This window comes from Cadophora gregata (assembly GCF_030347475.1).
Source record: "Cadophora gregata isolate MNR1 chromosome Unknown scaffold_2, whole genome shotgun sequence".
Classification (NCBI taxonomy): Eukaryota; Fungi; Ascomycota; class Leotiomycetes; order Helotiales; family Ploettnerulaceae; genus Cadophora; species Cadophora gregata.
Genome location: NW_026695925.1, coordinates 2663984 through 2688245, shown reverse-complemented (window position 1 = coordinate 2688245; position 24262 = coordinate 2663984). Strand labels below are relative to the sequence as shown.

Below are 24262 nucleotides of genomic sequence, written 5' to 3'. Positions count from 1 at the left end.
ATTGACTCATACACTACATGATCTCGATATTAAGGATCTTGATGTCTTCCTCCGGCTTCTCCTTGTAGACCCTCGCATTCTCGATCTTGTGGATGACATCTAGACCTTGAATCGCTCTTCCAAAGATAGTATGTTTGTTGTCCAACCAAGGCTAGAAATAATTAGCTTCATTGAATTCAAAAGCAAATAGGAATAGCTTACAGTCTTTTCAGTGGTGATGAAGAACTGACTCCCATTGGTGTTTGGTCCAGCATTAGCCATGCTCACAGTATATGGCTTGTCGTGTCTAAGAGTGCTGAACTCATCCTCGAATTCCCTACCCCAAATACTTTCCCCACCTGTGCCATCTCCTAGTGGATCTCCGCATTGGATCATGAATTTCCGGATCACTCTGTGGAATATCGTGTTGTTGTAGTACCCCTGCTTGGAGTGTACAACAAAATTCTCAACTGACTTCGGAGCTGCATCTGGGAAGAGACGAATGTGTATGTCTCCATAGTTGGTGTGTATGATTGCTGCTGTGCCTGTTTCCGCTGCCTTGGCCACAACAGCCTTCCTTGCATTGAGGTTGGTTGGCTTCTCATTCTGGACATCCCTCTCGGATTTGGAAATATTCTCGTCGTTGGTGAACATGTAGAATCTAACTTTCCCCACCCCGGTCGTGATGAGGATGGGATCTCGAACTTCTGACTCTTGCAGCAGTGGGTTATTCGACGCCGCCATTGCAACTGTCGTGATGCCCTTCTTCTGTGGCTGTCCTTGGTATATGGCAACGCTCAAAGGCCTGTAGTTTTCCTCCTTTCCGTAGACCTTGACGACTCTATTCGTATATGTATTCAAAACTTTCGTTCCCAAGATTGATCCATATATGATGAAATGTCCTGTTTCGTCAAAGATCACATTCGCCTTGTGCCGTAATGCTGGTGTCTCAATCTCTCGCTCTGTGGCCATCCGCCGGCCGAACTCTACATCCTCTAGCTTTTGTAGGGCTGTCCCAGCTTGCTGCATCTCCTCGATAATCTGCAGAGACTCGTCATAAGTCCGGTAAAGTTTACCGGTGGGGAAATCGAATACCCTGATTTTACGATCGGGGAAAGAGAACGTGGCAAATTGAGATCCATTCGGGGATATTGTCAAAGATGTGGGTGTAGATTTGGCTTTCTTGAACTCGAATAGATTCGTCGAGCTTTTATATTCGAAAACATTGTCCGGTTTCTCGTAAGTCTCTGGTCGCCAGTATTCTATCATGCCATTCTCATCCGCCGAAATAACGCAGTCGTATACATCGTTGAATGCCATCAACGACACAACGCTTCGATGTAACCCGGACAACGTGTGTATTGGCTCCTGGTTCTCCCCTCGACCGTCGTACATGCGAATGGTATGATTGACTTCGTCAGATACTGCCAGGATCGGTAATGATGCGCCTCTTTTATGTATCCAACACACACACTTCGGAGTAAATTCGACGGTCAACATAGACAGGAGATCGAAGGTAATAACATCGAAGATCTTGATCGTCTTGTCCACTCCAGCAGTTGCAAAGCTTCTCCCATCCGCGCTGACCGACACACTATTGATCTCTCCATCATGCGCCTTGAATTCTTTGACAAATTCAATGTTATCTGCCCCTTTCTTCCAGAACTTCACGACGCCGTCCACGGAGCTGGTGATCAGGAAGTCGGTCAAAGGTGTCATTGTCAGGAAGGCCAACTGCTCTTTGTGCATAAGGGACTTGGAGTATCGCGCGGATGTCGGTAGAGCTGAGATATAAAGCTTTTCGTAGGGCAGCTTACGGCGCTTCTTCTTGGGAGCTTCCGCAGAGGGGAGCTGCGGTCCCATGTCGTCGTCGTCGGAGGATGAGTCTGAAGCTGTCAGTTGAATATGAGGGTATAGCTAGATTTGTACATACCATCTTCCTCTGAACGACTTCTTTTATTCGACTTGGTTTCTATTGAGTCTGCCATGGTGATGGCTTGCAGAAGAGGTGCAAAGTTGAGAGAGAAAGTTGGAATATTAAATGTTCAGAAGCTGTAAGGCTGACGAGCTCTTTTTCGTTCCTGTCGATTTCTAGCGCACGGCTGGGGACAGCACCCCTGCCGATCTTTGGCGCTGACGACCTTCAACCCTGGACCTCATCCGAGGCTCCCTTCTCCTTCACTTGCCAGACCTTAGTCTTCTCTCTGTACCATTTGTGCCACTAAAGCTTCATCTACTACAACTAGATTTGTTTTCATACAACACTTAGACTAGAAAGCAATGTCCTCAGACACAATTCAACAAATGGCCCGCCATCCTCTTCAACGCCTTTCATCTCCAAGCCGAGGCATTTCAGCAGCTTTCCACCTCGTTGGGATTATCTCCTTCAGTCTCTCGTACAAATACCTCATGGACTTTCCTACTTTCATAAATGCTTCCTATGGCTGGCACTTCCAATACTTGACGATTCTCGGGCTCACTGTGGCCCATGGAACCTTCATCGCCGGTTTCCTCGCTGATCTCACCTTGTCTCCTACACTGTTTCTCATCAAGAACACGCTCTCATTATGCAGTGCTCCGTTGGAAGTCTTAATCAGTGTACTATACTGGGGAATAAGTGCTATTGACAAGACCCTGGTTGTTCCACCAGAAATTCATATTGCTCCAATAGCAGATATCGGATTTCATGCCATGCCATCGATACTACTCACTATCGACCTACTGTTACTTTCGCCACCTTGGACGATCAAAACTTCCCGAGCTTTGGTATTGAGTTCCGCGATTGCAGTTGCGTACTGGTTCTGGGTCGAGGAATGCAACAAGCATAATGGATTGTGAGCGGGATTATTAATTCTCTTGGGAAGTACTGACCATCTTAGCTATCCATACCCAATGTTCGAGGAGCTCAGTACCATCCCAAGGGCTGGAGTATTTGTTGGAGCGGCGCTTCTGATGACAGGAAGCACCGTCACATTGCAAAAATTATGTGCCCTGGTCAATGGACGACTGCCAGCAGACAAGTCACAAGCACCAACCAGTATTAAAGAGGAGTAGATTATGGATGAGATTCGGTATCCAGCAATCTGAACAAGAGATCCATCATGGACACCCGCATTCATCAATTTCTAGACAGTATATGTACTCTTGTCATATGTCTACCTTCCCGATTTCTCTCTTTAATCTTCAAATCTGGTCAATTCATCTCGATGTCTTCTTCCGCACAATATCTTGACAATCCGAAAGAACTCAAGTCAGATACCAACCCATCCATCAAATCGTCTTTTTGTGCTTCCAAACTCGCGCTGCTACTGCGTCCATAGCCCATCAGTGTTCTTCCGAAAGGCTCTCTAGCCTGGATATATCTCCTCGAGCTCAACTCAAACCCTTTAAGCAATATTCTCCTTTTCAAAGCTATTTTCAGATGTCTTTCTGTTGGGAATACCAGAATTACGAGTTCCAATTCTGTACTCTGCTCAGAAAATTTTGGCTGCTCAGATTCGGGCATAATTCTTTTTCTCGATACGTAAATGTTTCTCTGGAACTCGCGCATGAGATCTGAGCGGAAATGGAGGACCTTTTCGTTGAGTCAGCATTGATAGGAGTGTAGACATGAATTAGTTTCAACATACTTCTCTTAAAGCGGATTTGTAATCCCATTCGTCGTTTGGGGCTTCCAGGTTGATTAGCATCGCAAACTCTGGGTCTTGTTCGTCGGTCAAAGAATTTCGGCTCTATCAAGTTGTTAATACTCCACAGGAAATCGCGAGACAGGTACTTACATAGTATATTTTCTGTGGCGGAGCAATCCTTTCGATGGTGGGCCTCGGCTGCGAGGAATGCTGTTCTCTTTGTCTCCGTACTTTGTGGAGCTCCACATAGCTAATACTGGTCAGAAATTAAAGTCCTCGCATTCTGTATTCATAGAGTCATCCCGCTGTGACTTAAACTGAAGCGCACCTAGCTCTCTGTTGAATCGAGGCTCGGCACCACTACAGCCCTCAGTGGGTGTGATGTCCGTTTCGGTTACCTTCATGATAAGCGATACATTGTTGGATATTGGCGGAGAGAGGTTGAGTGCCCGTTTTGTATTGACGAATTGGATCTCGTCATAGACCATGAGGGTGCGATCCATCTCAGGATGAGGTTGGGCGTTTTGATTGAAGTATAATTTAATGAGTGTGAGTACGGTATACGATGTTGAGGTATTTGGAGTTGCGGATATAGTGTTTAGAGAATGAAGAGGCGGCGTTGAGGAGGGAAAGTCTTTCTTATGTACCTTGTCACAAATAGAAATTTGCATCTCGACTGTGCGAGCCGTACTATCGATTATCTTTGAAATCTCGGTACCTAGGAGTTAGCTCAAACAGTTTTCCCCTCTTAGAGCGCTAGTTGATGTTCGTTCGTTGAGATCGTGACGTGGTTCGGAAATGCATCGTGGGATTGACTTCGCACGAAGTGCGGGTTTGGCTTATTGCTTTCAACATTCTCGGTAACCCGTTGCCACAGGACGTTTATTTATTTCTCTGTATGCCTTTACCAAATTATACAGGTGCATGAAATATGTCATATCTGGATTCATGGATGTGTTATTTTTTTTACGGGATATTGTTGAGCCATTCGTGGTTTCGTGCATTGAGAGAAGCAAGCTATTCTTCTTGAGTGTAAAGCCTTGAAGTGGTAGCCTCGTTCGTCACTGAAGCTACGGTTGCAGGAATATTTTGAGTTGCCCAAAGTTGCTTGCACTATCTCCAATTAAAATTAAAACTCTGCCAACATCTTTGTATGTCAGGTTCAAGATTTTTAGCTTGATGATATGCTCAAAAATGTGATTATAGCAAGTGACTGCACAGGTGTTTACCCCAAACCTCATCCATGCCTATCAAAGCGAGAAATTTCTAGCAGATTGGCCTTTCATGCATGAGTAGTATTCTGTCGGAAGCGTTGCACCCATGACCATATTTTGAATCTGTAACAAAATTCAAGTATGGTTCAATTTCCATATCATTCATTAACTGTAAAGATACTTCAACTCGAGCATCAAATTACAGAGACAATACCCGAGGATATCCCGGCTTATCAGAGGGCGCTAATCTTATCAGCCCATCTTCACCCCGCCCTCGACCTGGACTTCAACACCACAACCTCGAGCCGCCTGCTTACAGCCGTCCTCAGAGCTATGTGGACTATCTGATGCTCACGCATTGTACATGTCGCTAGTGCAGATCTCCAGTGCCGAATGCGCGCCCAATTATCTTCCTGTACCGTCTTCGAGACGAGGGTCGATACCAAGGCTTGAGGCTGGAACGTCGAGGTCAAGATGCCTCGAAAGAAGAAGCCCGGCGCGCCAGAGCCCAAACGGAGAAGTCGAACTGGTTGCAAGTGAGTTCAGTTTCATTTGATCGCCTACATTATGGAAATGCAGAGGTGGACAAAGTGAATAATGATCAGCTTGGAGAACGACTCCAAGTCATGTGGGATGTGCTATAGAGTGTGGCTACAGGATCTCCCTGAGCTTCATTCAAAGATAGACCATGTGTCCAGGATCAGTTCGTTTCTCGACTGCAAACTCATATCTCAATCAAAATTGCACTGCTTCTTGCGGTCCGAATGTATTGCCCCCGATCACAAGCTAACTCTCACTACTTAGTCCTTGCAAAATAAGGAAAGTCAAATGCGATGAACGACGCCCTACTTGTCTCAATTGCGAACGGCAGAACGTCAAATGCGATTTCCATCTCAAATTGAAATGGCAGACTGGCCCTCCTGAGGTGCAAACCGACTTTTCTTCAAGTCTCATCAAGTTCCAACATGCAGGGCTGATATACCCACCGCAGGAGAGTTCCACTGCGGACTCGACGCCTTCTCCTTCTGCCAATGAGCTCCCCATGACCTTTCGTGATATGGCGCTTCCAAGGCTCCCATCCTTTGGACGACCAGAAAGCCCCACCGTCTCGGGAGCCAGCCCCTTCTCCGCTTCTTACCCTCCTCCGATTCCTCCTGTCCCTCCTGTCCAGGCGCCTCCGATGCCGTTAGACCCTGCTCTCATGAGAGATTTCGTTCCTCCACTGTCACCCATGCCCGCCCAAGGAACTAGGTACGCGGAATCATATGAAAGATACTTGGCAAGAGTCCAAGGGACCGGGTCATCGATGCAGGGGCAAGCGCCAGTATCGGCCGTTTCGAGGGTTCGGGATACTGCTCAAGAGGATTCCTCAACACCTAGTGATTATGACATCAGAAGTCCGAGTGTTGATACCTTTTCCAATCGGAGCGCCACCTTCCCAGCTTTGGAAAGCCCTGCTACAACTCCTCCATTCTTCGTTGGCACAGGGGATGACATATCAGATATCCCTGGCCGTGACAGACCTCGGAAACGCATGCGTATCAAATCTGGGTCTGAATTCGGGGGCGTTTATGACACTTCTATGCCACCCCCAAGTGCGGGTTCTTTACAATCCTATCATGTGGACCAGTCCGCTTCCTATCATACTCCAGGATCAGCCAGCAATCCGATGACCCCAGCATCTGAGAATGGGGACGACTTCTACAGGCAATATACTACAAAGTCATCACCACATCTTTCACAGGATTCCCCAGATCTCAGGCGACTGTCGGTAAACTCACTACTATCTGGGCCGCCTGGAATACCAGCTCCTAGGAGCATTCCAGACTCTCAGGATTGGTCAGGTCAATACCAAGATATCTTTTCCGATACAATAACATGGGGAGTCGACCGGGGATTCAAAGATCTGGACGTTGGAGAAAATGACGATATTAACGCAATCTCGGGCTCATCACCATTACTGTCTCGAGACCACTTGGAGTACACTATTGACGGTGACGGCAGCTCTACTCCGATCGAGTTCGGTTTCGGCATGGAGACGAACAGCTCTGCCTTTGCAAGCGGGAGCTATTATGACAAGCCAGTATCCATTCGTATCCCTCGTTGGTATGGGGAGCTACCTGCCAAGCTCAGAGATTATCCGATGAACCTTTTATATTTCCATCATTTTATAAATCATACTGCGGGTTGTTTAGTACCCCACAACTGCTCATCTAACCCTTTCAAGAGTATTTTACCACAGATGGCTCTCCAAGATGACAACCTGCTCAATCTCCTCTTGGCATACTCAGCCTCCCACAGGGCTCGTTTACTTAGACAGCCTGAACCAGAAGTGCGCATTGCCCTCTGGGTTCAAGATATATTTCCAAATCTACGCAGAGCTTTGGATGACCCTAACCAAATTATCTCCAATGCAAACTTTGCAACTGCAATAATGCTTGCATCTCTAGAGATTATTTCTCCGAAGGCATTCGGAGTGGAGGTTCCGTGGCAAAATCATCTCGATACAGCTCGTCAAATGATTACTGCAAGAGGAGGTGCACAGAATGTTCAGACGGCCTCACGTGGAGACAAAGTTTTGTCCTTCCTTTGGAGTTGGTTCGCATATCTCGATGTACTGGGCAGCTTGAGTGGTGGGAAGGCTAACGCCTCGACATTAGTAAGTTCTCCTTTGCTTGACACAAATTCTTCCAGAGTCTTGCTGACTTCAGCTAGTCTTGGGTTCCCGATATTGACAGCAATGACGAGAACGACTATCAGATTGATTGTATACTAGGCTTCACCAGCAAATGTGTCCGCCTTCTTGCTACAGTTGCTGAGCTTTCTCGCGTCTGTGACATTGAGCGAATCGGTCCGGACCATGAGATCATTGCTACTTGGGAACCTTCGGATGACATAATCAAGCGCGCACAAAAGCTAGAGAAAGACCTTGCTGAATCTCTACTTCATCCAGCGAAACCATGTAATCATATGCAGTCAAGTGGAGAAGCTGCTTACCAATGGGACAGTCTTGAAATGACTGCTACCAACGAGGCTTTTCATTGGGCAGGTCTGGTACATTTGCACAGAAGAATCATGGGTAAAGAGTCAAAGCATTCAGACGTACAGCACGCCGTACGTGAGATATTTGGCGCGCTTTATAAGGTCCGCCGTGGCAGTAGTGCAGAAGCATGCCTACTTTTCCCCATGTTCACCGCTGGCTGCGATACCCAGGACGAAAGACAGAGAGCAGATATTTTAGACAGAATCAAGGGAATGGAGATGGTTGGCATGACACAAATCCACAAAGCTCGTGCTCTGATGGAACGAGTCTGGGAAACAGGAAAACCATGGGAGACTCTCGTTGCAGGGGAGTTTTTTGGATGAGGGGCACGCTGTTAAACGATACATTATCGAAAATTCAAACACGATATCAAAATATGTCGGAAACATGGTAAAGTTCCAAGCTAGTCACTAGCCTGCCCTTAGCTATGCTACCACTTAGCGAAGGTATATAATATCGCAAATTCCTGAAATCACACTAGTTTCTTGACAAACCATATGCCGTTGTATTGCTTGTCGTCCTGAGCACGACATAAAAAGGCTCCGTTGGGTGTAATGGTCTGATCAAATATTCCATCACTCATCGGCGGGGTATGCATATGGAGAATTGAGTATTTGCCCCATGGCAGAAAAAGGACAAACGGAACCTGCTTTTGTAGGACCTACCGTGTCGCCTGGTCGGCTCGTCTTGTCAGGGAAGTAAGGAGTTACTTGGAGCAGCTTTTATTGGTAAATGGAGGCTCAAATCCCGGGACACACTTTCAGATTCGTACAGAGTTACACGTATTTGGCGGGATTCTTTCTGAAGGAGATAAGCGTGATAGTAAGAATGGCGACCGGGAACATGAGACCTGGGCTTTGTTTCACACATCCTTAGCTATTGTGTTGAGCGTCCGATAGTCATTACTTTGCTCCGGAGCCAGCATCTCGGACTCGGCCGAGGAGAATCTTTGCACGCACGATGTGCGCTAACGCCAAATATCGAATGTCGCACTTAGGCTCAACTTTGGAGTATCAAGTGGTTGACTGTGGGGTGGATGGTAAGTTTGATCACTGCCAACTTCAGCTTTCCAGAGCTGATGCTTTTAGGTCACGTCTTCCTCTCGGGATTTAGGGTTCCGAGAAAAACCCTACGTTGGAGGGATCAATATGAATTCTTTATAGCATACCGCAAGTTGAGAGAGCGGCAGTCTACCAAGTTCCAGGTTGGTGAACTGTCTCTCTCAACTAGTCGTCGCGAGCAGCGCGATTAGTAGTTCTTGAAAATGCTGGGCTTGTCTGTCAAGGAGGAGGAATGTTGTGGATCATTTAGATCTGTGTCGGAGTCACGATTGGTCAGTAGCAAGACATGAAATCGTTCTCATGTACTAATAGACCCTAGGAACTCAGCTGCTTTTGGAGTGCTGGGTGCTCGTGAGATGGATTCAGCATCTAGGTGTAAGCCAGCCTACTAAATCGAAAGCACGAAAAAGCATGACTAACAAGCCCAAAGGCCTGCAAGGTACCTTCGAGTTGAAATCCTTGGCCAGTCTCACAAGCACAAGATGTGTTGGTCGTCTTCCACCACGAGAGGAGCTATCTGCTGTTAGCTCGCTCGAACTGCGAAACCACAAACACAACACACACATCGAAACTATGCGACACAACACAACACACTCGCCCCTACTTCTCCTTGTCTGCTACAGATCTGCCGCATGTAAAAACAAGCGGCACGCAGGTTTTCACGCTGGAATGAGTTTCCTGCGACGCATTAACCGGATGATCCGAGGAAAGCTTGATCGGTTGTACCGGCCTACTCTCGACCGCACTTACACTTGCTCGAGGGGTCCCAGCATGAACGCATGTGCATCCTACCTTTATAGGGTGTCATGTTTTGATGACATTTATTTTTTATGTCTTATGTTTGTATATGTCCGCGTCGCGGTGTTTTGACGAAAGAAAAGCGAAAGCACAGAGAAAAACAGATGAAAAGAGAAAATCCAGAAGAGGTGACGACGAAATGCTTCCATGACTTGACGAGACGAGATAGTCGCACATGTTCTGTACTGTACAGCAGGCACATGTGTGTGGACGACCGCTATTTTGGTTTCTGGCTTTTGAAGGAGTTATGGAGATGTGGAGTTTGATCATTTTCTGAGGCGGAAAAAAAAAGGAAACACAACTGACAACGGGGAGTCTGAGGCTGTTTGTTGGATCTAAATGCGGCAGAGATATTGGTCGAGGCTGTATTGGTACCGTAGGTCTTTCGAAATGAACACTCGGCTTGCTTCCCATCTTTTGGTTCTAGCTTTGTTTCGGCCGTGATTGTGATGTGATATGTGGATAGTGGAAGAGGGAGAGGTAGCCCTTTTGAGCTTTATGCTCTTCTGTTCGAGGATGCTGGATAACCGCCCAAAGGAACGGTAAGGATATTGACAATCAGATGGCCGAATCTAGACCTCTTGCAAGATCCTGCAAATCTTCGGAAGATATCTGGATATTGACATAAGTCATACTTCATACATGCATCTGCCTTTATATTGAAGACCCCATCAATGTCTAATCCAACCACCATAACCCTACCATTTCTTGGCTACCCAAATACCCATATTTTCATATATATGGAACCAGATATACTCTAGAGCCGCCCTTACAACTTAGCCTTTGCGCCCTTCTTGTCCTCTTCAATCGCCTGAGCTTTCAACACCCTCCTTAGAATCTTACCGCTGGCACTCTTCGGTACCTCATCCACAAAGCGCACACCACCCCTCAATTTCTTATGACTAGCAACTTTCTTGGCAAGCCAATCCATAATCTCCTTCTCCTTTTCTTTACCTCCCTCGACACCCTTCTTAGGCACAACATAGGCGCGGGGCACTTCTGTAGCCTGGTCGCGATCCTCGATGCCAATCACAGCAACATCGTCGATATCAGGGTGGCCGATGAGGTAGCCTTCTAGTTCTGCCGGAGGTACTTGGAAGCCTTTGTATTTGATGAGCTCCTTGACGCGGTCTGTGATGTAGAAATTCCCATTCTTATCTTGGTGGCCTACATCGCCTGTCTTGAAATATCCATCAGAAGTTAAGGCGTTCTTGGTGCCTTCGACGTTGTTCAGATACCCGAGAAAGACATTGGGACCCTTGATCCAAAGCTCGCCTGTCTCACCGGCGGGGACTTCTTTCTCGTCTTCGGACATGTACTTGGCGGTCTGGTTTGGAAGGAGACGGCCGACGCTGCCGATGGACTTGTTCCAGTCTCCCCAAGGCTGGGTGTGCGTAGTTGGACTTGTCTCGCTCAAACCGTAACCTTGCTTGATGGGGATTTTAAGGCGCTTGTAGACAGCGTCTACGAGGTCTTTGGTCAAAGGAGCTGCGCCAGAATTCATCATGCGGACGGTAGATAAGTCGTAGTTGTCCACGACTGGGGATTTGCCGAGCAGAAGAACGATTGGAGGCACGACGTATGCGAATGTTATTGAGTGTTTTTGGATGTGGGTGCAAAACTTCTCGAGCTCGAATTTGGGCATTACGACGAGCGTCAGACCCGAGTAGATGGACTGATGAATGAGACATGTAAGACCCTACGAATATTAGTATATGGCCTATACGAGAGGATTGCAAGGCTTACATATATGTGGAAGAAAGGCAGGAAAGCCAGAATCTTATCTCCTTCATTGTTTCTCCCTCCTTGCCAGCTCAAATTTCCTCCTTCCCCAACCTTCAGCATCATCACATTCGAAACGATATTGGAGTGTGACAACATGACCCCCTTAGGGTGACCAGTCGTTCCAGAGCTGTAGACCAAGAACGCAAGATCCTTCTTTGAATCAATCTTTGCTTTCCGGAATCTTGTTGCTCCAGAGATGTTCCTTATATTTGTGAAATGCTTGAATCGCGCTGTCTCGTCCTTTTCATCTCCAATCAAAATAATTCGATCCTCATCGATCCCGACTTTCTTACACGCTTCCTGCGCGATCTTAAGAAACGGTTTCTGTGTTGCCAATGCTTTTGCGCGAGAGTCCTTCAATTGGAATGCCAGCTCGTCCGCAGTGTAGCCAGGGTTTGCTGGGGAGAGTATACCACCTGCCCAATGTATACCCCAAGTCAACGCCGGCGTATCAATACAATTCGGGGAGAAAAGCGCCAAAACATCTCCTTTCTTCCACTCCCAGTTCGCCTTGAGTCCTTTCCCGAAGTCGAGAGCCGTGCTGCGGACCTGCGCATATGTGTAGGATCGATTCGTGTCGGGGTCAAGATAAATCACTGCATTTCATGATATTAGCACCATTCTGCAGAACCAGGCACGGCAGACGCTACCTTTATCTTCCGGAAACTCTCTATCCTTTCTCTCAAACAAGAACGTCCATAAGTCAACATTCGGAACGTCAATCAAGGGGAATTCGGATTGGGTAGGCATTGTGTAAGGTTGAGGCCAACGAGCAACAGGAAGACCCAGATGTCGAAATCAGGAACCCAGGCTATGTATATTGGGAGGATATAGGCGACGACGGAGCTGAGGATGATGCCAGAGACAATACTGACGACTTTGCTCATGGCGGGCGAGCTCGAAGTTGGGGTGTGGACGGTTTTGTCTGGATAGTGTCGGTATGGGATACCCCACAAACGTCACTGTGCTGCTGGAAGCTGGTTGGTCTTGGAAAAGCTTGCCGAACGATTGGACCGAGGTTCGGTCTCTTGCGACTCGCCTAGGTACGGGCCCGAGTTTCGAATCGGGACGGATTGCCATTTCAATTGATGGATTTATGGGGGGGAAAGCAACGTATACTGTTGTATGGATATAAATAACTCAATAACAGGATATTTATGTTAGTATCCAACACAGGGTGGTGCAGAGACTTGATAAAGTCCGACCATCGGAGGGATGATACAGAGACGACCACCCCACAATACTACCGTCAATGAAGTAACGTACTCTTCTTATGACTCTGGTAGAAAAACAAAGGTATTATTAACACTACTAGCTGAAAGCAACCAAAAAAAAAAATCCTCTAATGCTAACTAGCCCTAATCCTAGCCCTAATCCTATTCTAACCCTAACCACCGCGACTACTTGCAAGCTTGTAGGTCGTACCTAATCCTAACTGTTCACGAGTACTTACTCGTAAGGAAGGCACCTTACCTAAGCTAGCGAGGGAGTACCCACCTCTCACTGCTGATTTTGATAGGTTAGTTATGTGGGGGGGTCGTCTCTGTATCATCCCTCGACCATCGTTCTTCTCGAGAGATTCTCGGTTGTTTTTGGCGACTCAACAACTCACTGAGCTGAAATGGATGCTTGCCAAATGATGAGCTTGAAGAGGCTGTTGCCTGCAGCAGTATCTCGCCGATGCGAAAGTTTTCTTCCGAAAATGTGGATTTGATTTTCTACTGACTTTCCTTTGGGGAACAGGCAGATTCTTTGGATTATCCTATCACAACCCGCGAAAACTACAAGGGAACGCCTAGCACATTTCCTTGTGCCATACTAATAGCGAGCCTGTCATTTTCTGATACCTTATCAAGATCTGCTAATTTATCAAGACATAAGTGCTTCCAGCTAAATCACCAGATACCGCGCCATCTTCGCGTTGACTCACACGTGTGTTCGCGGATTGGCAGGCAAATCCGCGCCAACCCTACCCCGCATCCTTCGCCTACCAGAATTGGTGTTGATTAACGTCAAAACATTACTGAGGCTTGTAATGGCGTGAAACTATGCACTTGATTCGTAAGTTGGTTTTGGGATAATGCCTCAAGCATTGAATGGCTCGACAACAGCGGTGTAAGACGGAGAATCTGGTAAGTTTCAAAGTTTCCTCACTTCGTTGAAAGTGGGCTCTGACGCATCTAAATAATTTCCTCCTCCGCCGCACTCCTCAGTTCTTTACTTTCTTGCTGAACCTCTCGCATACCCTTTCCTTGGATACAAAGTACTCATACCCGAAGTAATCATGTCTGAAGCTGAGAAATGGGTTCCACCACCAATCGGAACTCCATGCTGGGTTGAAATACCAGCTGCAGATGTTCCCGCCTGCAAGGTTTGCTCCCATTCTGGATTTTGACCAGTCCGAACCATGTTGCTGATTTTCGTTGTGTCTAGAAATTCTACGCTGCTGTTTTCCCATCATGGGAATGGAAAGCCCCCACCGAAACCTACACAGAAGAGAAGATTGCGATGTTTAGCTTCGCTGGGCAAATGGGTAGGTCTCTCCCAGTTGCTAAATCAGGATCTCGTGGAATGATTATTGACTTTCGCTTGACTGTAGGTTTGACGGGAGGAATTGTTCAGGTTCCTGCTGGTTGCAAGACAGGGGATCTGAAGAATGGAATGGGAGTTACAATTTACCATTTCGTTGAGAGCATTGAGGAGGTAAGGGTGCGATCATAGATTTTGGCGATCAGATGCTGATAGATTGCTAGACAAAGGCACAAATTGAGAAAGTTGGAGGTGTTGTCATGAGTGAGAAAGAGCCAGAGAGTGAGAATGGATACTATATGTATTTCAAAGATGTGGCTGGCAATCGGTTCGGGATCTATGAGCTAAAGAAGTAGTGATCGAATCTCGTTCTCTGAGAAGTTATTTGGAAGAGGAATTGAACAGCCGTTATGTACGCAGAGCCACTTGGACAATGATACTTTCTGTTATGATTTGGCCGAAGCACTGAAGGGGGAAAACATGATGCCTGTTCAGATTGAGTGGAACCAGGCTTTGATCCAACACTCTTTAGGTCCAAATAAATGTTGTCTCGCGTTTCTCGAGTCCCTGAATCACTGCCTAGGTGAAAAAGCACGTTTATATGCACGTGATCTAAGACTTCCTGCACGTGAGACGATTCGAAGGATCAGGACTTCGTTTGTGCTTCGTGGAATAGATACATCTCAAACAAGCAATAATTATATGCTCTCAATCTCACCAATACTCTTACACGCAGCAATTTAATCCTATTTTGTGCAGCTAAACTCCAATCAGTCCTAGGTCAATGGAATTCTTTCAGTGTACCGCGTCGCGACACCTGAGGTTGGGACGTGGAAGCACAAACACGCAAGGGCTATAAGCACGTATCAATTCATCGCTGCGTAGATGAAAATTGTTTGGCCTCAATTCAACCAGTTGATCTACAATGTCGAACAACACAGATGCCAAACTCGCTGGCGCGGCGCTTGCAATCGCGCTCGTCGCCCTTGCGACCGCGGTTGGTCAATTGCTTCAGCAATACTTTTCAACCGCCGATGGCTACCGAAGATGCCACAAATATGTCATGGGGGAGTATGCTCGTAAGACGAGACTGCATTGGAGGTGGCGAGAATTCCGGTTCGAAACTCTCTATACCATCCCCGAGATCTCACTGGTTGGTGATGGAGCATTGAGCAGAAGAGGACAGGTTTTACTTACAGGCAGTAAATTGTCGAGGGAAAAGTCGCTGGTACCGGTAGTGTCTATGGACTTTGATGAGATGTTGATGGAGGCTCCACAGGACGATTACGTGACTCAGTATCAAGCTCGACGTGGTGCGGGACGTCGCCGAGAACGACTGCCTGCGCAGTCAGAGAAGAAAAAGAAAGGAAATCGTGGTGAGTTGGCTTGCTGGGTGCCGTTCCTTCATTGGATTCACGAAAATACCCAAGCTTGTCTAGATCATGAGGAGTTACCGAGGGAAATGATTGACTATCCTGATCCCAACTTACGCCTACCTGCGGTGGTATTTCGAGAGCGATCTTGGGCCTTTCAGCCTCCCGATGTCGTGAGGCCACTTGCCAAAACGACACTGTCGGACATTGCAGTTCTAGCACGGCGCATGGGGATGAAATGGAAAGACTTCAGGCCCTCTGACGGGATCTTGCGAGCGGAAGGGCATTCCCACATCATCACATCGACGGTGGTGAGATCGCTTGGAATTGTCCTACAGTATTCGTACACTGGAAGAAATCAGCGACTTCGTATGGCGGAGCAGAACCATTTCCGAAAGAGACTGGTGACGGGATCAATCCTGCCAGAACAAGAAGAGATATATATACCCCGCGCAAGCGCCGACAGACTGGGGTGTGGAGTTGTCAGGACCGAGCCCTTACTTGGTCTCCCCGATCTCACTGTTTCTACGCAGAGTGAGATTGTCGCCGCTTTGAGCTATCTTGATCGTAGCGGCTCATCGTCTGCTGCACTGAGCCAAATTCTAAAAGAGAACCCTGAATTTCGCTTTCGAGTTGCGGATTTGGTTGCACTCACTACCCAGCCAAGTCGTTATCGAGGCTCATGTCTAGTTCAGATCCCTGCGCCAAGTGAAAATGTGCATGGAGTGACGACTAGCTCTGTTGGAAGGAGAGCTTTCCGGTTATGTTTGGAAGAATACGTTGTCGTTCATCACAAGGACGTAGGTCCTTACACATTACAGGCGCTACAAATTTGTCACGACATCGGCACCAAGTATGCAGCCTGGGACCATACAGACGAGTATAGCTTACAAGACGAATCATGGGTCGTGACTCGTGATCCTAGATATCTCGATCTTGTCCAAGACACTCTCACAACATACACGAAACTTCTCAACGAATGGGAACAACAGCACTCATTCCGATATCACCATCTCCTCAGGATTCACATCAAGCACGCCGTGTTTAAAGAGGATGGCGAGACTTCTATGTTGCGGAACTTGGGAGCTGATTACAAGGCTGATGTGGATGGCTACTTTAGGGTGTTGCCGCAAATTGTTGAGGAAATGAGGAAGACGGGGTTCCATGATCGGCAAATGATTGTTGATGCTTGGGTAGTAATGATGATGAGGGCTTTTTGTTGGGGTGCTTGCCACTTCTTCGTGCCCGGCGAGAGGGTGCCGATTGAGTATTTCGGGAGCCAGTTACCGGTTTACATGGGATGATATCCGTACAGGAATTGGCAAATGGATGTCAGACCGTCGACTGTGGTGGGATTCACACGCACGAACTAATGTCATTCTGACTACTGTAAACTTCGATCAGTACTATTACTTTCCCAGGATAGCTTGAGCTCAGGGGTCGCCTTGGTAACCGGTGGTCCAAATTCCACCCATCGCTGACCCTTCTCCAAAACAGCTCCCCAAAAACGCAGACATCGACTCCAAATCTTCATGGCCAGCCCCTAATCTATAGTAATCCGGAAAGTCCATACTAGCACCCAGATCCCCAAGATATCCAGCAGGGTCGCCCATCGCCGTCGCTGCGGTAGAGAAAACAAAAGACCCATCTTCCTCGTTCTGGAAGCCCGAGGGCGGATTATGCGTCTGTACAAAGGCTTTGGCGAAGCGAAGGAAGACGCGGCATTTTTGACAGAGCTTGGTATGTGTTTCGGAGCGACTGCGCATGGACTCGAGGGTTGTGAGGGTTTGGGAGAGGAGCGTTACGTCGATTTGGGAGTGAGCGGCTATGGCGTGCGTGAAGACTACGAGGAAGGGGGCGAAAGAGGCGTAGTCAATGAGCCTGGTGGTATTGTCAATTTTATCAATTTCACTTGTGTGTAAGGAGTACTCACCAGTCTGAGTATATCCCACATTTCGAAATATCGTTCGGAGACAGTCTTGTCCAGTTCTGGACGTGACACTCTAGACTCAGTCGCGCTACCTCGTATCGCTGAGAACTGATCCTGATCGCTGCTGCTGGGGACGTCTGAGCTCCGTAGAGGATTGTCAGGACGGAGTAGAAGATGAAGTCTGAGGACCCGATGATGATATCTAGGTCACTTTTGCATTGTGCACCTTCTGTATCAATCTTTTACAGAGAATTAACAAGTGCTATGCTAATAGGAGGGAGATAACATACCTGTTTGAACTCAGCATGCCACTTGTAAAAGCACGTAACAAGCTCCTCAATAGTCCTCGCTCTCGCATCCGCCATTTCCCTCCTCGCTCTCACCGAATACAACTCGTCGTATAGCCTCCCTTGCAATTTCGAAAACTCAGCGAATAAAATCATCACCCGATTCCACGGCGCAACTTTGGGATTCTCGGATGGGGAATACATGTTGACATCGATATCGTGACTGGGGAAGTTAGAAGTGTGACCTAGATTAAGCGAGAGCGTTTTATCGATCATGTAAAGCATCCAGAATACGTGTCGTTTTGCTTCTGCTAGCTTGGGAGGATCTCGAGCTATAACGGCTTCGCGGTGGTAGCCTAGGATTTGGCAGAGGCGGGCGCCGGTGGAAACGAATGTCCAGCAGAGAGCTGGGCGGGAGTCTTCTTGTGCCTTCAAGGCCTGAGAAATATGTTAGGATCGAGCTGTCCAATTGAGTTGAAGATACTTACACCGAGTAGTAATGACTGGATGTTTTCCAGAGTCGGTGTTACCAAACAACCGTAATCCTGAAGTCCAGCAACGAAGTTCTTCTCGCAGAGCTTGGCGTACGTGGGATAGAGAGTGTTGGAAGGGCCATCCTCCATGCAGTATTCCGCGAAGACATAGAATAGTAATCCATTCATGAGGGTGATCTCTCCTTTTGAGACATGCTTGGTCGGAAAGTATATTTTCTTGCAGAGTTCCTCCAGCAGGGAATCGTCTCGGAGTCCGCTATGGAGAATCACAAGTGGTATTCGTGCTAGATAGAGCTACATCAGAAACAGCGACTGCATCTAGCATAGTGAATGAACTCACAGGAAGCTTTCTTCAACACTTCGATAATAATGTGCATAGGCGGAAGCTCAACTTTTGGCACGTTTGCTTTCGTCGCGGCTCGTGGAAACGACAAGTTGTTTGAAGGTGATGGTGTTCCTTGACCTCGAAGAAGCGACTTCAGGGCTGTAAGAGAAGCATGGATCTCCTGGTCCAGATCATTGTGCACGACTTCTGCTGCAGAGTATTCTGCTGTCACAGATGCTTGCACCGAATGGCTGTCGAATGAAGTCTCGCTCTGGAAAGCAGTCTCGGGTACGAATGGAGACTCGGATTCGGTCGCAACGATGCAGAGGTCAGGTGAGGAGGCTAAAGCGGAAGTTACTTGATTCGATTCAAGCTTTCCTAGTCTCTCTTTGATTTCACGCAGACTCTCGTGGATTAGACTGAAGTGCTTATCACTAGGAGAAGTTAGTCACGTGAAAGTACTTGGGATATGACCGGACTTGCTGGTAGGTGGAAGCAGGGGCTCGTGGTCTGCTGTCTGTGTTTTTCGATGCTACACGGCATGGTAGCTTCGCTATCTGACAGCTGGAACAGGGTGAAGACTTGTCACACCGTATCTGCGGGTTGTGGAACCTGTCAGTGACGGTTCACAAACACATCGCGGTCACAAGGAGAGGAACTCAGCACCTTTCGGATTTTACAGTTCTCGCACTATTTGGGCAATGAGTTCCATCAGTTCTTATGTACTTTGTGCGATTCAAAGTTAACAATACATACTGCTTTGGGCAGAAGCAGATCGCCAAGTTTAGTTGAGCCGGCTACTTGAACGACCTGGCTGCCGGGACCTTGGTCGGTTGACATTCGTTGGCAAATAGAAGACTTTCTTGCTGAGTTTAAATGCACGTGTAATCTACGATATGGTTTGAATTTCGGTAAGAGAGTAAGTAAATCAGAAGATGGAGGTGAGAACGATTACGGGATTCATGACGGAGCCCGCGGACACCGAACACGCTAAGATCTGCAAGCGAGTTTTACCCCTGAGTCGATGGATCAGAGGTGTTACTCCAACATCGATTCTTGATGCAGCCGAAATATGATGTTTGGCAGTCTTGAAAAGACTGCATGAAAACTTGGATTTGTCTAAAGTGTAAGTACTTCATACAATGTTCTATTTTTCGTAGATGTCGTTACATTTTTCTATTCCGGCTCAAGCTCAAGCTTGTTGAATGAGTCTCAGTGTACCTCACTGCAGCATTGTTTAAGCACTTTTATCTCATCCCGAACTCCATTCATTATTCATCCTAGTCTATACTCCTCACACCTTGACCGAAGCTTGACCTCATTCATATCCTCTTCAAAAGCGTCTAATCATTATTACCCGTAGCAACACCCCAGAAATACGCCGCCCAAGCACCCAATACCCAGAGTGCCAACACCCCACACGCTCCCCTGCTGATCAACTTCATCCTCCTCCTCTCCTTGCTCACACTCTCAAGCACCTCCGGCTCAGCGGCTTCCACACCTCCTCTGTCCTCAACAGTGTCAAAGCCCACTTCTGCCCTCCTCCTATTCATCTCCTCCCCGTTCGCAATTCTTTGTTTCCTCGTCCATTGTAGCCTCGCAATGTCCACATAGATACTCTTCTTGCCGACCTTCGCGACCACAAACACAGTAATGAGTATGACTGCTACGACGAAAGAGCAGATCGCTAGGAAGAGGTAGACGGGTGTTACTTTCTTGTAAGGGTTGGATGCCGGGGAGGAGTCTTGCAAGACGCCGGTGAGGACGCGGATAATAATGTTTTGGGCATTGTTCATGGTCACTTTGAGGCCGTACGCCGATCCGAAGACAGATTGCGACCAGATTGAGGTGCGGATCGAATCAATGATTAGGGTTGGGCCAAAACAGTATGCTACGGCCTATAGGGAGTTACATCAGTTGAAGTTTCTTGGGAAGGGAGTCGTGGCATGGGTGGAGGGAAGTTTGAGCATTTGAGAGAGGAAGACATACGTAGAGTCCAAATGCGGCGGCTGTTCCTTCAGGCGTGACAGACCAATGTATCAAACACATCGCGGCCATGACGAGAACGCCAGTGAAAAGCACTGTGTGACCAGAACATTAGCTCTGCACTTTGGCCCAATAGAACCACGTGGTGTCTTACTCAATGTGAGTCTGTTGCCATACAAGTCGATGAATATTCCAATCAGCGGCACAAGAAAGAACCCTTCGAATTGTTAGCTACGCCCCTGGTCCACATCTCCTCTGCGCTTGTACAAGGGAGTAGGAAGAAAACAAACCAGCATATTGCAGCACACTAGTGTACCATCCGGCAGTAATCGAATCGACATTAAACCTCAACTCCGCCATTTCCGTCGCATTTGCTGAGAATACACTTGCGCCACTTGTCTCCACAAGACTAAACAACATCACCATCCAAAAGATCCATGGTAGTTCCACGATGCGCTTCAGTTCGAACTTCTTGTTCTTCTCGGTCAATAGCTCACCAGTGGCCGGGTCCGCCATTCCTGCAAAGCGTTTCTCGCAATACTTGGTGAAGAAGTAGAATACGAGGGTGATGACGTTGGTGAACACATTCATGGCAACGGAGATCCAGTAGACCCAAGAGAAATCACCGAGATTCTCGGCGATGATGTTGGATGTAGACTTCCCGACGAAAGATCCGATCTGTTTATGCTGATCAGTACATGTACCTAGAAAATCTTTTGTCGTATGATGTTGGGTTGGGCAGGTGATGGTCTGCTTACCTTTCCAATAGCAAGTTCCAGCGCGAGGGTAGAGGCAAAGCCATGTCCCGGTGGGAACCAAGATGAGAAGATCTTGTACTGGGCAACCTGTGTAGCGATGTCTCCCAGAGCTAGAACGACTTGGCCAAATATCAGGAATTGGTAGCTGCGTACAGTCGTCGCTGCAGCTGCGAAGATGGAACCAACGGTGTAGATCACATTTCCGTACAGGATGGCCTCTGTACTTCATATTAACATTTATCTAGCAATCAGATGTTTGGGAAATGGGGAACGCACGAGCACCTCCAATTCGATCCGTCACGATGCCGCTTGCAAGGACCAATGCAGTTTTCATAAAGTCCTCGCTTGCGTCCAAAAGTGCATATTCCGTATTGTTGATCTTGAGTCCCTGTTCCTTTGTCAACGAATAATTCTCTATTGCACAGGTAAGGAGAAAAGTACCTTCTTGAGTTTCGTCTTCATAGCACCAGTGATCCCAGAACTCCAGTTCCCGCCGAAACCAATCATGGAGACAAGAAGAATTGAAGCAATTTTGAAGGACAGAGGTACAGGTTTCAACGCTGACTCTTCACTCGAAGAGTCTGCAGCAACTGGCTTTTCGTCAATTGAGGTATTTTCACTCTTGCTGAGCGGTACCTCTGTAGCGACTACATCGTGAGATGGTCCTTTGGCAGCTGTAAGGTCACTCATCGTTGGACAGCGAACGCCGCGTACCAAGCACAACAAAAACTGAAGAGAGGAGATCTTGAGCCTCTGGAAAGGATCTGATAAGATATGATCTGAAGAAACTTTAGAGGGGAACGACCCACGGTTATATTTTTCACAACTCAGCAGACATAAGTCCGAAAACCGAGATCAGCCGACTGTGGATACCATTGTGTGCCAAAAGAGTTTTTCTCCACTGCGTGTTCGCAGCTCTCCATCTCTTGACAGCTGCCAAGTGCGACTCGGAGGCACCAAAGATTATCAGATGCAGAGATATGATCATTTGTGGATCTTGAGCAGGGTTGCTTCCATCTGATTAGAATGTTGCACAGGGGTTTTCAACACGGCAGTCCCACCTTTGGCGGCATAAACCGGCGTGGATGCTTTTGCCAAGAATGAGCTTGCGTGAAATGAGAGGTTAGGGGTTTTGATAAATTTTCTTGTTGGGTTCAAGCCGTTCGTGGACGGTGGAGCTCCGCTGGGGAAGGAGAAGAAAACGTGGGAAGAACCACTTGACTCGTGCTGTGTGGATTGAGGGTTCATCTCCCGTGCGATTACTGTGCACTTGGCTGCGAAACTAGGAACTGTCTCGGTACCGAGAGAAGGAACTAACTGGTGGAGTACTTTTGATGAGATTTGGGATCAAGGTGCTAATTCGGATCTATTTTCGAGAAGAAATTGAATTAGGAGGGTGTCAGAGAAGTTTTCCAGACTCGATGGAAGGATTACTCAGTTATTACTCAGCTGCTTCCTCCTTGCTGCCACTTCCACGCGATAGCTTACCTGCGGTGTAGTCTTCTCGCGGAGTGTTGTAACTCATCTGGTTCATTCAAGCTTTGCCGAATGAAATGAAAGATGGAGAGTCGCTAGACTCATGAAGGACAGAAGAACTCAGCAAGCATGGATTTCGTCCGAGAACCCAGAGACGACTGGAAGGGAAAGGTTTGCAGATGGTCCAACTTCAACTTGATGTGGGAAAGTCGAGTTCTCGCATTACAACGTAACACTCTTCTCACACCACTTCCTCCCAACTTTCTCTTCGCACCATCTCTTTCCCCCACCTTCCTCGTCGCCATCCTCCCCAATTGTCCTCTCGCCATCACCACACGTCTTCTTAAGCACCAGATCATAATAAGCCCAGAGTACCTTCATGAAAACTCCCATAGCACTCGCCAGCCACCCTGGTATCTTGCCCTCATCATCAGCAAACACCTTGCCGAGACCGAAGAGCAGCAATAAGATGGGCAGCCATGTTGTCATGATAATAGCTTGTCCTACCCGTTGCCGCAAGGTTGTGATGGTATCTGGTCGGATATTGTAGAGGTATGCCATATATTCTTCTGGTAATTCATGTTCTTCGCCACCAGAGGTGATGAGCTTTAGATAACGCGCTGAAGCTTGTGCGTATGAAGGATCTGGGCTTACGACACCATCCTTTGTGTGGTCCTCCTCTTCAGGCTCCGGCCGTAATAATGTATGTGCTTTAAATGATGCGCCGCTCGGTATGGGATCTACTGTCTTCGCGCCAGCTGGGAGAGCATAGCAGGGCACGACCACATCGTGATAGCTTGCGCCACCGCCTTCAGTAGCTATTATGGTTCTGTAGTCCTCTGGGGTGACTTCGTAGACGACGCCAATAAGACCTTTGGTCCAGCGGTTTTTGTGGTAATCGGATTTCGAAGTGGAGGAGGATGGAGGGATATGGTATCTGGTGTTCGCGAAGCAGGGCTCGTTGTAAGGAATCCCTGGGAGGGAGAAGGTTAGGTCTAGAGACGGGACATGGACAATTAGTGCGGAGAGGGGTTTGATTCCTCGAGCGCCTTTGAATGTTTTGGCGGAGAGGTTGGAGCCGTATGCTAGGTAGAGTATTGTTCGCTGGACGGGGATGTTTGACGAGCTGCGTGGAAGGCTGAGGAGAGCGATTTGAGAACCAGAGCTTCGACAGAGTTGTGAATGTTTGTTGTCCAGTACAACAGGATGTGCTGGATGTGCTGGATGTTGGAAGTTGGCTTGCCATACTGGACTTCGTGCTTGTGTTAAGGAAGACAGAGAAGAAGGAAATGCGGGGTATGGATTGAATGAACCGAACAAGGACAATCCAAATGGTTATAGAGAATTGATCTGGAATGGTAGACGAAGATTAAATTCGAGCTCCTATCTGTATCCTTATCTGAGTCAAAACAATATTGGGATATAACCCAGGTATTTACAGGTCATGATTTGCGGGGATTACCAACCAGAGGAATCCGAAGTCCGACTCGGGGGTTTTGATGTGCCGGTCCGCACTAACGGGCAAGGCTGAAAGTCGACGTTGAAAGAAAAAGTTGGGCATATACTTGAGACAACGGCGAGTTGTAGTGAAAGTT

The 24262-nt window shown here is 47.6% G+C and overlaps 10 protein-coding genes across 13 annotated transcripts; 4 read left to right on the top strand and 6 right to left on the bottom strand.

Moving 5' to 3' along the window:
- Positions 1 to 13: 13 nt before the first annotated feature.
- Positions 14 to 1967, bottom strand: ONS95_008154 (uncharacterized protein; the record flags this gene model as incomplete). The annotated part of the gene is made up of 3 exons (XM_058501699.1): positions 14 to 151; positions 202 to 1865; positions 1913 to 1967. The coding sequence occupies 3 exons, from the start codon at positions 1965 to 1967 to the stop codon at positions 14 to 16; spliced, it is 1857 nt and encodes a 618-aa protein (XP_058363020.1).
- A 292-nt stretch (positions 1968 to 2259) lies between these two features.
- On the top strand, positions 2260 to 3033 carry ONS95_008153 (uncharacterized protein; the record flags this gene model as incomplete). The annotated part of the gene is made up of 2 exons (XM_058501698.1): positions 2260 to 2813; positions 2859 to 3033. 2 exons carry the CDS (start codon positions 2260 to 2262, stop codon positions 3031 to 3033), a joined length of 729 nt encoding a protein of 242 aa, XP_058363019.1.
- Positions 3034 to 3172: 139 nt separating this feature from the next.
- On the bottom strand, positions 3173 to 3668 carry ONS95_008152 (uncharacterized protein; the record flags this gene model as incomplete). Its single annotated transcript, XM_058501697.1, has 2 exons — positions 3173 to 3553; positions 3609 to 3668. 2 exons carry the CDS (start codon positions 3666 to 3668, stop codon positions 3173 to 3175), a joined length of 441 nt encoding a protein of 146 aa, XP_058363018.1.
- A 1369-nt stretch (positions 3669 to 5037) lies between these two features.
- On the top strand, positions 5038 to 10297 carry ONS95_008151 (uncharacterized protein). 2 transcript variants are annotated; one of them, XM_058501695.1, is made up of 4 exons: positions 5038 to 7481; positions 7538 to 8904; positions 8954 to 9198; positions 9246 to 10297. In XM_058501695.1, exons 1-2 carry the CDS (start codon positions 5865 to 5867, stop codon positions 8186 to 8188), a joined length of 2268 nt encoding a protein of 755 aa, XP_058363016.1. In that variant the 5' UTR covers positions 5038 to 5864; the 3' UTR covers positions 8189 to 8904; positions 8954 to 9198; positions 9246 to 10297. The 2 variants fall into 2 exon arrangements, with proteins under 2 accessions (XP_058363016.1, XP_058363017.1); XM_058501696.1 differs by lacking the exons at positions 8954 to 9198; positions 9246 to 10297 and having other exon boundaries at positions 5038 to 5358; positions 5627 to 7481; positions 7538 to 8370.
- ONS95_008150 (uncharacterized protein) lies at positions 10139 to 12420 on the bottom strand. Its single transcript, XM_058501694.1, has 3 exons — positions 12160 to 12420; positions 11471 to 12105; positions 10139 to 11423 (listed from the first exon to the last, which is right to left on the bottom strand). The coding sequence occupies exons 1-3, from the start codon at positions 12257 to 12259 to the stop codon at positions 10494 to 10496; spliced, it is 1665 nt and encodes a 554-aa protein (XP_058363015.1). The 5' UTR covers positions 12260 to 12420; the 3' UTR covers positions 10139 to 10493.
- A 1373-nt stretch (positions 12421 to 13793) lies between these two features.
- Positions 13794 to 14394, top strand: ONS95_008149 (uncharacterized protein; the record flags this gene model as incomplete). Its single annotated transcript, XM_058501693.1, has 4 exons — positions 13794 to 13880; positions 13943 to 14042; positions 14109 to 14212; positions 14263 to 14394. 4 exons carry the CDS (start codon positions 13794 to 13796, stop codon positions 14392 to 14394), a joined length of 423 nt encoding a protein of 140 aa, XP_058363014.1.
- A 319-nt stretch (positions 14395 to 14713) lies between these two features.
- ONS95_008148 (uncharacterized protein) lies at positions 14714 to 16715 on the top strand (the record flags this gene model as incomplete). Its single annotated transcript, XM_058501692.1, has 1 exon — positions 14714 to 16715. The coding sequence occupies exon 1, from the start codon at positions 14964 to 14966 to the stop codon at positions 16713 to 16715; it is 1752 nt and encodes a 583-aa protein (XP_058363013.1). The 5' UTR covers positions 14714 to 14963.
- ONS95_008147 (uncharacterized protein) lies at positions 14714 to 19365 on the bottom strand. 3 transcript variants are annotated; one of them, XM_058501691.1, is made up of 8 exons: positions 19204 to 19365; positions 19114 to 19137; positions 18931 to 19043; positions 18463 to 18881; positions 18117 to 18406; positions 17632 to 18066; positions 17345 to 17580; positions 14714 to 17292 (listed from the first exon to the last, which is right to left on the bottom strand). In XM_058501691.1, the coding sequence occupies exons 1-8, from the start codon at positions 19285 to 19287 to the stop codon at positions 16845 to 16847; spliced, it is 2049 nt and encodes a 682-aa protein (XP_058363012.1). In that variant the 5' UTR covers positions 19288 to 19365; the 3' UTR covers positions 14714 to 16844. The 3 variants fall into 3 exon arrangements, with proteins under 3 accessions (XP_058363012.1, XP_058363010.1, XP_058363011.1); XM_058501689.1 differs by having other exon boundaries at positions 14714 to 17580; XM_058501690.1 differs by having other exon boundaries at positions 15904 to 17292; positions 18931 to 19137.
- A 425-nt stretch (positions 19366 to 19790) lies between these two features.
- Positions 19791 to 21881, bottom strand: ONS95_008146 (uncharacterized protein; the record flags this gene model as incomplete). Its single annotated transcript, XM_058501688.1, has 7 exons — positions 19791 to 20345; positions 20437 to 20528; positions 20588 to 20650; positions 20724 to 21111; positions 21192 to 21409; positions 21468 to 21579; positions 21633 to 21881. The coding sequence occupies 7 exons, from the start codon at positions 21879 to 21881 to the stop codon at positions 19791 to 19793; spliced, it is 1677 nt and encodes a 558-aa protein (XP_058363009.1).
- Positions 21882 to 22889: 1008 nt separating this feature from the next.
- On the bottom strand, positions 22890 to 24228 carry ONS95_008145 (uncharacterized protein; the record flags this gene model as incomplete). The annotated part of the gene is made up of 2 exons (XM_058501687.1): positions 22890 to 23919; positions 24107 to 24228. 2 exons carry the CDS (start codon positions 24226 to 24228, stop codon positions 22890 to 22892), a joined length of 1152 nt encoding a protein of 383 aa, XP_058363008.1.
- Between the last annotated feature and the right edge of the window lie 34 nt (positions 24229 to 24262).